General features: G+C 45.3%; 1 protein-coding gene across 1 annotated transcript; it reads left to right on the top strand.

Moving 5' to 3' along the window:
* Positions 1-631: 631 nt before the first annotated feature.
* Positions 632-13776, top strand: LOC140417961 (uncharacterized; the record flags this gene model as incomplete). The annotated part of the gene is made up of 2 exons (XM_072501392.1): positions 632-1376; positions 11857-13776. Coding segments are annotated over 2 exons (1521 nt in total), but the record flags the coding sequence as incomplete, so codon positions are not given.
* Positions 13777-14409: the final 633 nt, after the last annotated feature.

Raw genomic sequence — 14409 nt, forward strand, 5'->3', positions numbered from 1 at the left:
TTTCTCTATCCTTAAAACGGAGGAATCTCACCACTATGGCTCTGGGAATTTCTCCTGCTCTCGGTCCTCGCGCCATCACTCGGTATGCTCCCTCCAACGGACCCGCCGGGGCCTCCGCTCCCATTAACGAGTGCAGCATCGTGCTCACATATGCCCCGACGTCCGCTCCCTCCACACCTTCAGGAAGACCAAGAATCCTCAGGTTGTTCCTCCTTGCGTTGTTTTCCAGTGCCTCCAACCTTTCCACACATCGTTTCTGATGTGCCTCCTGCGTCTCCGTCTTCACCACCAGGCCCTGTATATCGTCCTCATTCTCGGCTGCCTTTGCCTTCACGACCCGAAGCTCCCGCTCCTGGGTCTTTTGTTCCTCCTTTAGCCCTTCGATCGCCTGTAGTATCGGGGCCAACAGCTCTTTCTTCATTTCCTTTTTGATCTCTTCCACACAGCATTTCAAGAACTCTTGTTGTTCAGGGCCCCATGTTAAACTGCCACCTTCCAACGCCATCTTGGTTTTTGCTTGCCTTCCTTGCCGCTGTTCTAAAGGATCCACTGCAATCTGGCCACTCTCTCCTCCTTTTTCCATCCGTATCCAGGGGGGATTCCCTTCTGGTTTACCGCACAGTGTTTTTAGCCGTCAAAATTGCCGTTGGGGCGCCTATCAAGAGCCCAAAAGTCCGTTTCACAGGGAGCTGCCGAAACGTGCGACTCAGCTGGTCATCGCCGCACCCGGAAGTCGAGATTTGCTGTGTTATCCAACCTGCGGGCACACCAGCGAATTCACACCGGCGAGAAGCCATTCAGCTGCTCTCAATGTGGGAACAGATTCAGTGATTCATCCAACCTGCGGAATCATCAGCTAATTCACACTGGGGAGCGACTGTTCACCTGCTCTCAGTGTGGGAAGAGATTCACTCAGTTATCCCAGCTGACAAGCCACCAACAGGTTCACACTGGCGAGAAGCCATTCACCTGCTCTCTGTGTGGGAAGGGATTCACTGAGTTATGCAGCCTGAAGAAACATCAGCGAGTTCACACTGGGGAGAGGCCGATCACCTGCTCTCAGTGTGGGAAGGGATTCCATGTTTCATCCGTACTAGTGAAACACCATCGAGTTCACACTGGAGAGAGGCCATTCACCTGCTCTGCTTGTGGGAAGGGATTTACTGAGCTATCCATATTGAAGAAACACCAGCGAGTTCACACTGGGGAGAGGCCATACACCTGCTCCCAGTGTGGGAAGAGATTCACTCGGTCAGACACCCTGCAGTCACATGAGCGAGTTCACAATGGGGAGAGGCCATGCACCTGCTCTCAGTGTGGGAAAGGATTTATTCACTCATCCAGCCTGCCGACACACCAACGACTTCACACTGGATAAAGGCCACTCGTGCTTTCAGCCTGAGAAGGAAATCTGTGATTCATCGCACCTGCTGATTCACTACCAAATTCACAATTAATTACAGGGGTTGGATTCTGTTATTGTTTCTGCTTCAATTACATCCAGGACTGCATTTTGTTCATTCTGACAGTTGGTCAATGGGGATGGTCAGACGATTTCTTTCTACTGGACTGGCCGGTCTCACGACGTTGCCTCCAGTGGGCTGATGCTCTTTGAGACTTGTTGCAATTGCCTGGTTCTAAATTTCACGAGGATCACAGACTGAAAGAGTATTTGTAAGTTAGAAGATGTTTAGTTCCCATTTCTGTTTGGAACCCCCAAAGCATGCCACCTTGCCATGGAGATGGGCTGTGGTGGTTATATGTTTTATTCTGTTTAATTTATTTGGCTTTTCCTCACAGAAGAAAATTATGAGGGTATGAAATGAATGAAATGAAAATCGCTTATTGTCACAAGTAGGCTTCAAATGAAGTTACTGTGAAAAGCCCCTAGTCACCACATTCTGGTGCCTGTTCGGGGAGGCTGCTGCGGGAATTGAACCGTGCTGCTGGCCTGCTTTCAAAGCCAGCGATTTAGCCCTGTGCTAAACAGCCCTCAGAGGGGCAAGTTGTTTGAGGTGGATTGGGAAACAGGGATTAGCTAATATTAAAGGAAATATTACATATTTACCAGCTGGTCAGTTAGCCCAGTTGGCTGGTTCATGATGCGGAGCGACGCCAACAGCATGGGTTCAATTCCCGTACAGAGGTTATCCATGAAGGCCCTGCCTTCTCAACATTGCCCCTCACCTGAAGTGTGGGGACCCTCAAGTAAGTCATCACCAGTAAGCTCTCTCTCTCTCAAAGGGGAGAGCAGCCTATGGTCCTTTGGGAATTTTACAATATAATTACCGAATATACAAATTCACGAATGATAATTAGTGTTCACTACTGAATAATCATTGGTTTAATAACTGGCTTTTGATATATAATCAATACAGAGTTAATATAGAAAAGATACAAATGCGAAACGCCTGCAGGGAGCCACATGTTTGAGGTTAAAAAGGCTTCCTTGACCTTGTTACTTATGGCAGTGAATACACAATGAAAATAACAATTTGAAAACTTTATTTGATTATACATGCGTACTTAAGTTTCCTAAATTACAGCAGTAAATATGTTTCAAATGTACTTCATTGGCTGTAAAAGACTGTAAAAGAGGTTCAGTGGTCATGAGTGGTGCTTTAGAAATGCACCTGTTCTAGTAGTCTGCAAACTAGGATAAATTACACTTGGTGTCTTCACCAAAATCATTGATAAAGAGTGAATCTTAATTTTGTCTAACAACCATGTCTTTGACACCATTTCGATCACTTGGTGAAACTCCAGACATACTATATCCACAATTATTTGTTGTAAAACACAGCAAGGTGTTGTGATGTGGAATTCACTGTCTATAAGTGGTGCTGGAAGCTGATTGGACTGTACCTTCAAAATGGAAATAGATGCATTCTTGAAAAGAAAACAAAACTGTCGGATGATGGGATCAAGTGGGTAGTTTTACAAGGAGCTGGCATGGGAAAAATGGGCCAACAGGACTGCTTCTATGCTCTGGGAGCCTTGTGTACATGTAAAGTGAGTGGCAATGGCCTGGAATCTACTTTCTGCAAGGGCAGCAGAAGTAGAGATGATGGAAGGATTCCAAAATGAAATTGGATGGGCACTTTGAGGGAAATAAATCTGCAGCGCTTTGGGGATAGATTGGGGCAATGTGACTGACTGGTTTGTTCGACAGAGAGCCGGCAAGGACTCAAAGGGCTGAATGGCCGCATTCCCCACTCTCCAGATGCTGTGATCTCAGAAGAGAAATTTCAGCTGCTGCAGTCTCTCCAACTCACTGAAGTCCCTCATCCCTGGTGACATTTTTGTAAATCTCCTCTGCACCCTCTCTGAGAACTTCACATCTGACCTAAAGTGTGGGGCCCATATATAGGGCTCCATTCCAGAGGGATAGAATTGAAAAGCAGGGGGGTTATGTTCAACTTGTTCAGAACCAGGGTTAGACTGCACTAGGAGTCTCTGTCAACATTTGTCACCTCCATTTAGAAAAAGGAAACAGAGACACTGGAGAAGGTGCAACAAAGATTCACAAAAACAATACCAGAACTGAGAGCATTTCACCCTCAGGAAAGGCTGGGGCTGCTTTTCTCTAGAAAAGAGAAGACTGAAGGGTGACCTGAAGGAAGTCTTTAAGATGATGAAGGGGTTCAATAATCCAATAGATTTTTACCCAGCGAGTGGTGAGAATGTGGAACTCGCTACCACAGCGAGTGGTTGAGGTGAACAACCTGAATACATTGAAGGGGAAGCTAGATACATACAGGAGGGAGAAAGGAAGAGAAGGATATGCTGATGGGGCGATGAAGAGGGGTGGGTGGAGGCTGATGTGGAGCATAAATACTGACAGAGACCAATTGAGCCGACTGGCCTGGCCCTGTGCTGTAGACTCAATGGAATAGAGACAAATGTATTTATTTTAGATCTACCTGTAATGGGGGGAAAAACACTATTTACTATTCAGGATAAAATAAATGTCCTTCAGCAGCGTCTGTGGATCATTTCAGTGGGAATGTGCTCTCCCAGGCTCAAAGAGCATCAGCCCACTGGAAGCAAAGTCATGAGACCGACTAGAATATACCCATTGTCTCGAACCTTGGTTAGACCACGGCTGGAGTAGTGTGTGCAGTTTTACTGCCCTTACCTTAATGAAGATATTATTGCCACAGAGGGACGGTAATGAAGGTTCACCAGACTTGTTCAGGGGATGGCGGGACTGTCGTATGAAGAGTGATTGGGGAAACTGGGCCTGTATTCTCTGGAATTTCGAAGAATGAGAGGTGATCGCAATGAAACCTACAAAATACTGAATGGAATAGACAGGGTGGGTGCAGGTGAGATGTTTCCCCTGGTTGAGGAGTCTGGAACCAGGGGACACAATTTCAAAATAAGGGGGAAGTCACTTAGGACCGGATTCGGTTGCGAATCTTTGGAACTCTCTACCCCAGGGGATGTGAAATCCTTGGGAAAGTGGACAGCACAATCAAAGGCCCCTCTCACTCGGATTATTCGCTGGTCCAACCTCTTCCATCGGGCAGAAGATATAAAAGTTTGAGAACACACACCGACAGATTCACAAACAGCTTCTTCCCTGCTGTTACCAGTCTCCTGAATGACCCTTTTATGGACTGAACTGATCTCTCGGCATCTTCTCTATTATTTCAGCACTACTCTGTATGCTTCACCTGATGTCTATGTATTTACATTGTGTATTTTTCGTATGTCCTGTTTTTTTTCATGCATGGAAAGATCTACCTGGACTGTACACAGAACAATACTTTTCACTGTACCTTAGTACACGTGACCATAAATTTAAATTATTGAGTGTTTAATACAGAGACTGACAGATTTCTAAATACCAATAACACAAATAAATATGGGGAGAGTGTGGGTAAAAAGGCTTTCAAGTGGTTGATCAGCCATGACCGTATAGAATGGTGGAGCAGGCTCGACGGGCTGAATGGCCAATTCCTGCTCCTATGTTCCAATGATACAAAGATAGGTAGGAAGGTAAATTGTGAAGAGGACATAAGGAGGTTACAAAGGTATATAGATAGGTTAAGTAAGTGGGAAAATATCTGCCAAATGGAGAATAATGTGGGAAAATGTGAAATTGTCTATTCTGTCAGGAAGAATGAATAAAAAAAGCTTATTATCTAAATGGTGAGAGATTGCAGAGCTCTGAGATTCAGAGGGATCTGGGTGTCCAAGAGCACGAATCACAAAAGGCGAGTATACAGGTGCAGCAAGTAATTAGGAAAGCTAGTAGAATGTTATTTAGAGGGCGGCACGTTAGCACAGTGGTTAGCACAGTTGCTTCACAGTGCCAGGGTCCCAGGTTCGATTCCCGGCTTGGGTCACTGTCTGCACCTTCTCCCCGTGTCTGCGTGGGTTTCCTCCCACAAGTCCCAAAAGACGTGCTGTTAGGTAATTTGGATATTCTGAATTCTCCCTCCGTGTACCCGAACAGGCGCCGGAATGTGGTAACTAGGGGCTTTTCACAGTAACTTAATTGCAGTGTTAATGTAAGCCTACTTGTGACACTAATAAAGATTATTATTGTTTATTGTGAGGGGAATGGAATACAAAAGTAGGGAGGTTATGCTTCATTTAGACAGGACATTGGTGAGACCACATCTGGAGCAATACTCCATCGGACACAAGCCCAGCCTGTCCAATCAGGCTGTACAGTATTGCTCTCATTTAAGGAATGATGTAAATGTGTTGGAAGCAGTTCAGAGAAGGTTTACTGAACTCATACCTGGCATTGGAGGCTAGTCTTATGAGGAATGATTGGACAGGCTGGGCTTGTGTCCGATGGAGTTTAGGTGACTTGATTGAACCGTATAAGATCCTGAGGAGCCTTGATAGGGTGGATGTGGAAAGGATGTTTCCTCTTGTGGGAGAATCTAGAAATTGGAGCCACTTTAAAAGTAACAGCTTTCCCATTTAAGGCGGAGGAGAACTTTTTTCTCTCAGTGAGTCGTGAGTCTTTGGAACTCTCTCTTCCTCAAAGGGCAGTGGAAGCAGAGTCTATGAATATTTTGAAGGCAGATCTGGATAGACTCTTGATAAGCAAGGGGGCGAAAGTTTATTGGGAGGGTAGCCGGGAATAAGACCATAAGAAATAGAACAGGAGTGGGCCATTCGGCCTTTCCAGCCTGCTGCACCTTTCAATTGGATCACGGCTGATCCGACATGTCTCACGTCCATTTTCCTGCCCTTTCCCTGTAAACCTTGATTCCCTCACTGATCAGAATCTATCTCAGTCTTAAATATACACAGGGACTCTGTCCCCACAGCTTTCACAGTTCCAAAGACTCACAACCATCAGAAGAAACTCCTTCTCATCTTAATCTTAATCTGGCTCCTCTTTATTCTGAGACGATGCTCTCTGATCCTAGACTCTCCCATGAGGGGAAACATCCTCTCAGCATTTACCCTGTCAAGCCCCTTAAGAATCCTGTATGTTTCAATGAGACCACCTCTCATTGTTCTAAATTTCAGTGAGTAGAGTCCCAACCTGTTTAACCTTTGCTCCTAAGACAATCTCTCCTTACCTCCAACACCACAGGCTCTTATCTCATGACTTAATCTGTTGTGAAGTACCTTGCCGAACATCTTCTGGAATTCCAAACACAACACATCTACCGGTTCTCCTCTATCCACTCTGATTGAGGCTTCCTTGAAGAACTCCAATAAATTCGTCAGACACGGTTTCCCTTTAACAAAGTCATGCTGACTCTTTGACTAGATTATCATTTTCCAAATGTGCTGCTATTCCTTCCTTAATAACTGATTCCAACATTTTTCAAACAATTGATGTTCAGCTAATCTGCCTATAATTACTTGCATTTTGCCTCATTCCCTTTTTGAGTAGGGGTGTCACATTGGCAGTTTTCCAATTCTCCAGCACTCATCCAGAATCCAAGGATTTTTGGAAAGTTATAATCAATGCATCCACTATCCCGATAGCCATTTCTTTAGGATCCTAAGATGCAAGCCATCTAAGCCAGGAGGCTTATCAGCCATTAGCCCCATTAGTGTATCTAATACTACTTCTGTAGTGATGGTATTTAATTCCTCCCCCTATTCTTTAGTAATAATGGGATGTTCGATGTCTCTATCACCATAAGGACTGATGCACAATATCTGTTTAACTCCTCTGCCATTTCCTTGTTCCCTACAGCTATCTCCCCAGATTTATTTTCTATGGGGCCTATGTGGATTTGAGGTTACAATCAGATCAGCCGGGAACTTATTGAATGGTGGAGCAGGCTCGAGGGGCCGAGTGGCCTACTCCTGCTGCTAATTCATATGTTATCACATCCTTTATAATAGATTGTAGTATTTTCCCTCCTACTGATGTCAGGCTAATGGGTCTGTGGTTCCCGTTTTCTCTCTCCCTCCTTAAATATTGGGGTTGCATTTACCACCTTCCAATCTACAGGAACCATTCCAGAATCTATAGAATTTTGAAAGAATACCACCAATTTATCCATTATCGCCACCTCTTTCAACACTCTGGGATGTAGAGTATCAGCTCCCAATAATTTTTCCAGTACTACTTTTTCACGAATCCTAATCTCATTCGGTTCCCAATCCTTAGGCTTACTACTATTTTGGCCACTTTATTATAGAGTCATAGAATTTACGGTGCACGAGGCCATTCAGCCCTTCATGTCTGCACCAGCCCTTGGAAAGGGCACCCTACTTAAGCCCACACCTCCACCCTATCCCTGCAACCCAGTAACCCCACCTCATCTTTTCGGCACTAAGGGGCAATTTAGGATGGCCAATCCACCTGACCTACACATCTTTGGACTGTGAAACCCATGCAGCCACAGGGAGGAAGTGCAGACTGTACACAGTCACCCGAGGCCGGAATTGAACCCGGGTCCCTGGAGCTGTGAGGCAACAGTGCTAACAACTGTGCCACCGTAGCACCCGTTATGGGTGTTTTCCCTTGATCTAATGGATTCTTTAACTTTTCTTGTCCGCCACAGTTGCATCACCTTTCCTGTTGGAGTTTTGTTCCTTGAAGGAATCTATATTTTACATAATATGTAACAATTCCTGAAGTGATAGTGATTGCCTGTCTATCATCATTTGTTTTATTGGAAGTTCTCAATCTAACACAGGCAACTCGCCCCATAGACCTTGAAAGTTTCCTTCTGTGACAAACACTCAGATAAATTAAACAAACTAACCATGTAATCACCATAGCCCAACTCCATGGTAATGTGGCATGCTCTGGAGGGTTCCAAACAGAATTGTGAACCAAATATCTTTTAACTTCCAAACACCCTTTCACTCTGTGATCCTCATGAAATTTGAACCCAGGTATCGGCAACAAGACTCACAAAGTCATGAGACCGGCCAGTCTGGTGGGAAAAAAAAACATCCAACCACCCACATTGACCAACTGACAGAATGAACGAAATGCAGTCCTGGATGTAATTGAGAGCAGAAACAATACCAGCAGAATCCAGGGTGGCGCAGTGGTTAGCACTGCTGCCTCACAGTGCTGGACCCAGGTTCGATCTTGGCCCCGAGTCACTGTCCGTGTGAAGTTTGCACATTCTCCCTGTGTCTGCGTGGGTCTCACCCCCACAAACCAAAGATATACAGGGTAGGTGAATTGGCCACGCTAAACTGACCCTTAATTGGAAAAAAACCCAGAATTGGCTGCTCTAAATTTATAAAGAAATAAATAATAGCAGAATCCGACCCCTGAAATCAATTGTGAACTTGTTGGTGTCTCAGCAGGTGCCATGAATCACAAAATCCCTTTCCACACTGAGAGCAGGTGAACAGCTTCTCCCCAGTGTGAACTCGCTGATGTCTCCGCAGGGTGGATAACTGAGTGAATCCCATCTCACACTGAGAGCAGGCGAATGGCTTCTCCCCAGTGTGAACTCGCTGGTGTGCCTGCAGACTCGATAAAGTAGTGAATCCCTTCACACATTGAGGGCAGGTGAATGGCTTCTCCCGAGGGTGAACTTGCTGGTGTGACTTCAGGTTTGATAAACGATTGAATCCCTTCCCACACTGAGAGCAAGTGAACGGCCTCTCCCCAGTGTGAACTCCCTGGTGTGTCCGCAGGGTGGATGAATTACTGAATCCCTTCCCACACTGGGAGCAGGTGAATGGCTTCTCCCCAGTGTGAACTCGCCGGTGTGTCCGCAGGGTGGATGAATCACAGAACCCCTTCCCACACTGACAGCAGGTGAACGGCCTCTCCCCAGTGTGAACTCGCTGGTGTCTCTGCAGGCTGGATGAATCACTGAATCCCGTCTCACACTGAGAGCAGGTGAACGGCCTCTCCCCATTGTGAATGCGTCGATGAGCTTCCAGCTTAGATGGGACTCTGAATCCCTTCCCACAGTTCCCACATTTCCATGGTTTCTCCATGTTTGAGTTTCCTCGGACAATCAGTTGAAGCCTCATCTACACATAGAACAAGTGTACGGTCTGTTCCCGCTGAAAATAGTGTGATATTTTTGTCACGCAATGTAACTGGTTAAAGCTCTTTCTACAGTCAGTGCCCTGGAACATTCTCACTCGGGTGTGTGTGTCTCGGTGATTTTCCAGTCACACTGATGTTTAAAGCCTTCTGAAGTAGACAGAACAGACAAACATTTCTCCTTCTAGATTCAAAGGCTGATGATATTCAGGCGCCGATGAATTGCGTGACTGCCAGATTGAGACGTGAACTTTGAGATTTTTGTCTGTTAATATCCTGTCAAAACAATTTACAAAAGTTTTTTTTAAATAAACAATTTTAAAAAGTTATTTTTTGGCATAGTAAACAGTAGAATTACAGAACGAGAAAACAAAAGGACTGTACACTAAGCAAAGTACATAGTGCAATTGCCGTAACCCATCCCACCCAGATCTGCCTAATTGACTCCCTATGCTACATTCCCCTAACCCTACCTCCCCCCACCCCCCAATTTACAAAAGTTAGCACTGTCAGTACAGGATAGAAATTCAAAACAGACAATTTCTCAGGAACATTCTTTCCTCTCTCATTCCCCACAAGCTGTAAATCTCCATCCCACACTCTCCATTCTCACTCTGCTGTCTCTAATATTCACCCTCCCAGTTCTCCTGAAGGTGCTGATTCAGGCTGATTGACAGATCCAAGCTCACTGTTTCCTGTCCTGGACACAGAGACCTGAAAATCTTCATGCAGGCTGCCAGACAGATATATGTCTATATTACTGGATTAAAATGTGTGTAATATACAGACTGGATTCACTTCCTTTCTCTTCAGTCACCAATGTCCGTCCGTCCCCGAGAATGAGAAAATAAATGGAAAGGAAGAAAGATTGATTTCCTCGCACATGTTGCCCAGAGAAGGAAGTTTTAGTCTGAAACTCATTGTCCAAACTCCGTGTTGTGACGTCACAAGTTAACCCAACATGAAACAGCCAATAGAAATTACTCTGCTCCGCGGTGACGTCTCCGGGTTCCGCTGATGCGCTGTCACGGGGCGCCTTCCTCCCTGTAGTACCCTCCCCCATAACCTTCTCGAGGCCAGGTTTCCAGGCAACCAGCTGACGGCTCACGGCAGAGCGAGAAGCCGCTCGGTGGTCTCCCCCTCCCCCGTGTCCAGGGACTGCGCATGTCCAAAGGAAAGGGGAAGCTGCGCATGTCCAAAGGAAAGGGGAAGCTGCGCATGTGCGGGGGGAGCACGCCCCTGACCTTTCTGTTGAGGTATGACAATGGAAACCGCTTAAGAACCGGAAGGACTCTTGTCCTCCAGCCAATCAGAGCGCGATCTTTGTGTGAATGACGATTGAGCTTCACACAGACTGAAACCTGCTCCTGTCTCCAAAATCTGTGAGTAAAACACTTTCTTTTCTCCCGCTTTCCATTTCTTTTCTCATTTTGACCTTCAATTGGTCACTTGCAGCAACTGAAGGGAAAGGAAGTGAATCCAGGGAGGGTGCAGTCTCTGAAAAGATTGACCCAGGTCTCTCTCTCTCTCTTAAAGCCATTTACATCCTTTGCTCCCTCATCTTGACACATTTATTTGTCTGGATAAAAGGATGGTCTCTTTCCGAATGTTACAATTAAAGGGCTGGTTTCCCCAATAGTTGGTTGAAATTTAAGGTGGCAGTAAATTAATACAGGACAGAGATATGTTTAGTGTTGTTGGTTATCGATAAGTTGCATTGATTATTCTTTTCTGTTTTGTCATATCAGTCATCACTTGTTACTTAGTATTGCTGAAATGTGGGACCTGCTGTTGAAGCTTTTCATCTTCACTCATCAGGATGGATGCAAGAATACCAAACGCCAAGAATCCCTTCCTCTCATCCCAGATTCTCAGCTAATACAGTCCTGTATATTGCATTCATTTTTGTTGCAATAAATATGTAGAGATTCAGCACACATGTATATGTCGACCAGCATGAATCAGCATCTTCAGGAGAATTGTGAGGGTGAATATTAGGTATACAGAATGTGAATGGAGGGAGAGTGGGTGGGACGAGATTTATAGCTTCTGGTTAACGAGAGAAGAAAGGATGTTCCAGAGAAACTAGAATTGTCTGTTCTGAATCTCTATCCTGTACTGACAGAGGTAACGTTTTGTAATCTTTTACAGGATACTAAAGGTGAGGATTTACAGACAGAAATCTCAAACCAAACGTCACATCAAGATCTGACAGAGTCAATTGATTCAGCAGGACCTGAATATCATTGGCCTTTGAACCTAGAAGAAGAAATGTTTATCTGTTTTGTCTGCTTCAAAATAGTTTTAAGATCAGTGTGACTGGGAAGGCACCGGAATGCACAGACATGCAACTTAGAGTGTTCCATTGTATGAATTGTGGAAAGAGCTTTAAACAGTTACACAGCCTGAAAAAAACATTGTACCATTCACAGCGGAGAGGGACCATACACATGTTGTATCATCTTTGAATCTTGAGAGATGCAAGGATGCCCGCATCATGGAGAAACCATGGAAATGTGAGGACTGTGGGAAAGGATTCAAACGCCCATCCCATCTGGAAAGACATCGACACAGTCACACCGGGGAGAGGCCATTCACCTGCTCCGTGTGTGAGAAGGGATTCACTCAGTTATCTCACCTGCAGACACACCAGCAAGTTCACACTAGGGAGAGGCCATTCATCTGTTCTGTGTGTGGGAAGGGATTCACTCAGTTATCCCACCTGAAGATACACCAGCAATTTCACACTGGGGAGAAACTTTTCCCCTGTTCCGTGTGTCAGAAGGGATTTACTCAGTTATCCCACCTGAAGATACACCAGCGAGTTCACACTGGGGAGAGACTTTTCCCTTGCTTTATGTGTGAGAAGGGATTCACTCAGTTATCCCACCTGCAGACACACCAACGTGTTCACACTGGGGAGAAGCCATTCACCTGCTTTGAGTGTGGGAAGGGCTTCAGTCACTCATCCAACCTGCTAAAGCACGAGCGAATTCACACAGGGGAGAGGCTGTTCACCTGTTCCAAGTGTGGGAGAGGATTCAGTCAGTCATCTAACCTGCTAAAGCATGAGAGAGTTCACACCGGGGAGAGGCCGTTCACCTGCTCTGACTGTGGGAAAGGATTCACTCAGTTATCCAACCTCCAAAGACACCAGCGAGTTCACAAATGATTGGTTGATTTATGGGGTACAGGTTGTTTTTAATAAATCTCCACTCCAAATCTTGTAAATAAAGTGACAAGACTTAACCATCCAGCCAGTATGAACACTTCAAATGGTAAATGCAAAAGATTCATTAACTGTTAAGACGTTGAAAATTAACAAGTTAAAAAGATTTTAAAAATTAAAGTTTTAATTAAAAGTACATCACCACCAAGAATGGAAAGGTATATGTATCTGTGTTAACTGGACTACTTTCGAAAGTATATTTAAAATGTTTTTCAAAATGATGAGATGGCTCCAGCTGGTCACATGCTGGTTTCTGGAAGTTTCTGTGCAGTTTCAAAGTGAACGAAGGTTAACGTCTCAAACATCCTGGAATGTAACCCACATTGCATCACATGAACGTTCCAGCCAAGCTAACACACTGTCCCAGCAGACGGGCTGTCTGCCCAGCTAGTTCTCCACAAGGGCATCTGGCTGCAAGTCATAATCTCCAATAATGTTGCCAATGGCCTCAACAGTAACTGTTCCAACACAGAGGTTTTAACAAGAGGGCCACATTTAGTCAACCTGTAACCAGTGTCTCCAAGAACAAAAGGAACCCGGATAACAACTGAACACCTCAAGTTTCCAGCCCTGGGAAAATACATCATTTATCCAACATCTCGGAGGAATGATGGGAGGTGTGTCACATGACCTTCCCCAAGTTGCTAGCGCTTGTAATATTGTCCTGTGGAACTGAACTCAGGCAGACGCTGCTGGATCTCTGAAGGAAACAGTAGCTCCAGGCAAGCAGCCTGCACTGTCCACATCTTACCATCAAGCCCGTGGCAGCAGTAAGAACTCTGACCCTCATCAAAACTGCAAAGGGCTGAAATATTGGAACTTGTGCCTCCCAGACTGACTCACGTTCCGTGTCTTACCCCATTGTCGAAGTCTCACTGCTGGAAAGACGGATCTCCTGCAACAGTAAACCTCCCTCTGAAGGAACATTCTATTAGACTTTGGATTCTGGACTCTGGATACATGGAAAACCATAACATGTATTTTATTGTGCCCGGAACCCTTGCCTTTTTCCTTATTCCCCATTTGTTGTGTGAGTGTAAAAGGGGGTGGACGTTGTTAAACCCCTCTCACCCCCGTGTATGTAAACATAAACCAACCTCTTTATTTCACCTTACCTTGAGTTTCCCGTGCAAGTTATTCACAGAGAATTGAAACACCCCAAATTTAAGGGTTGGGAAAATACACCACCATTTATAAAGGGGGAAATCAACAGCAATGTGATTGACTCTCAAATGCCCTCTGAAATGGAGGACAGTTAGGGATGGGCAATAAATGCAGGTCCGGCCAGCGACACCCACATCCTGTAAATGAATAAAAGACAAATTTGCAAGAGTTCAAAAGAAAGTGAGTCAGGGAACATAGAAGTTGTAGAACAGTTAAGTCACAAGAGAGTTTGTCAAGATTGCATGCCATTTATTTTAATGCAAGGAGTCTTAAAACGTGTGGGTATGATGTCATTGTCATGGGAGAATCCATGGAATCCCTACTGTGCAGAAGGAGGCCATTCAGCCCATCCAGTCTGCACCAGCCCTCCAAAGGAGCACCCTAATTCAGCCCACTCCTCGGTCCTACCCCCATAACCCCATCTAATCTGCACATCTTTGGACTGTGGGAGGAAACCGGAGCACCAGAGGAAACCCACACAGACAGGGAGAACGTGCAAACACCACATAGACAGCCACCATAGACCAGAATCGAACCTTATTCCCTGGCGCTGTGA

The sequence above is a fragment of the Scyliorhinus torazame genome, chromosome 5 (genome assembly GCF_047496885.1).
Source record: "Scyliorhinus torazame isolate Kashiwa2021f chromosome 5, sScyTor2.1, whole genome shotgun sequence".
NCBI classification, from domain to species: Eukaryota; Metazoa; Chordata; class Chondrichthyes; order Carcharhiniformes; family Scyliorhinidae; genus Scyliorhinus; species Scyliorhinus torazame.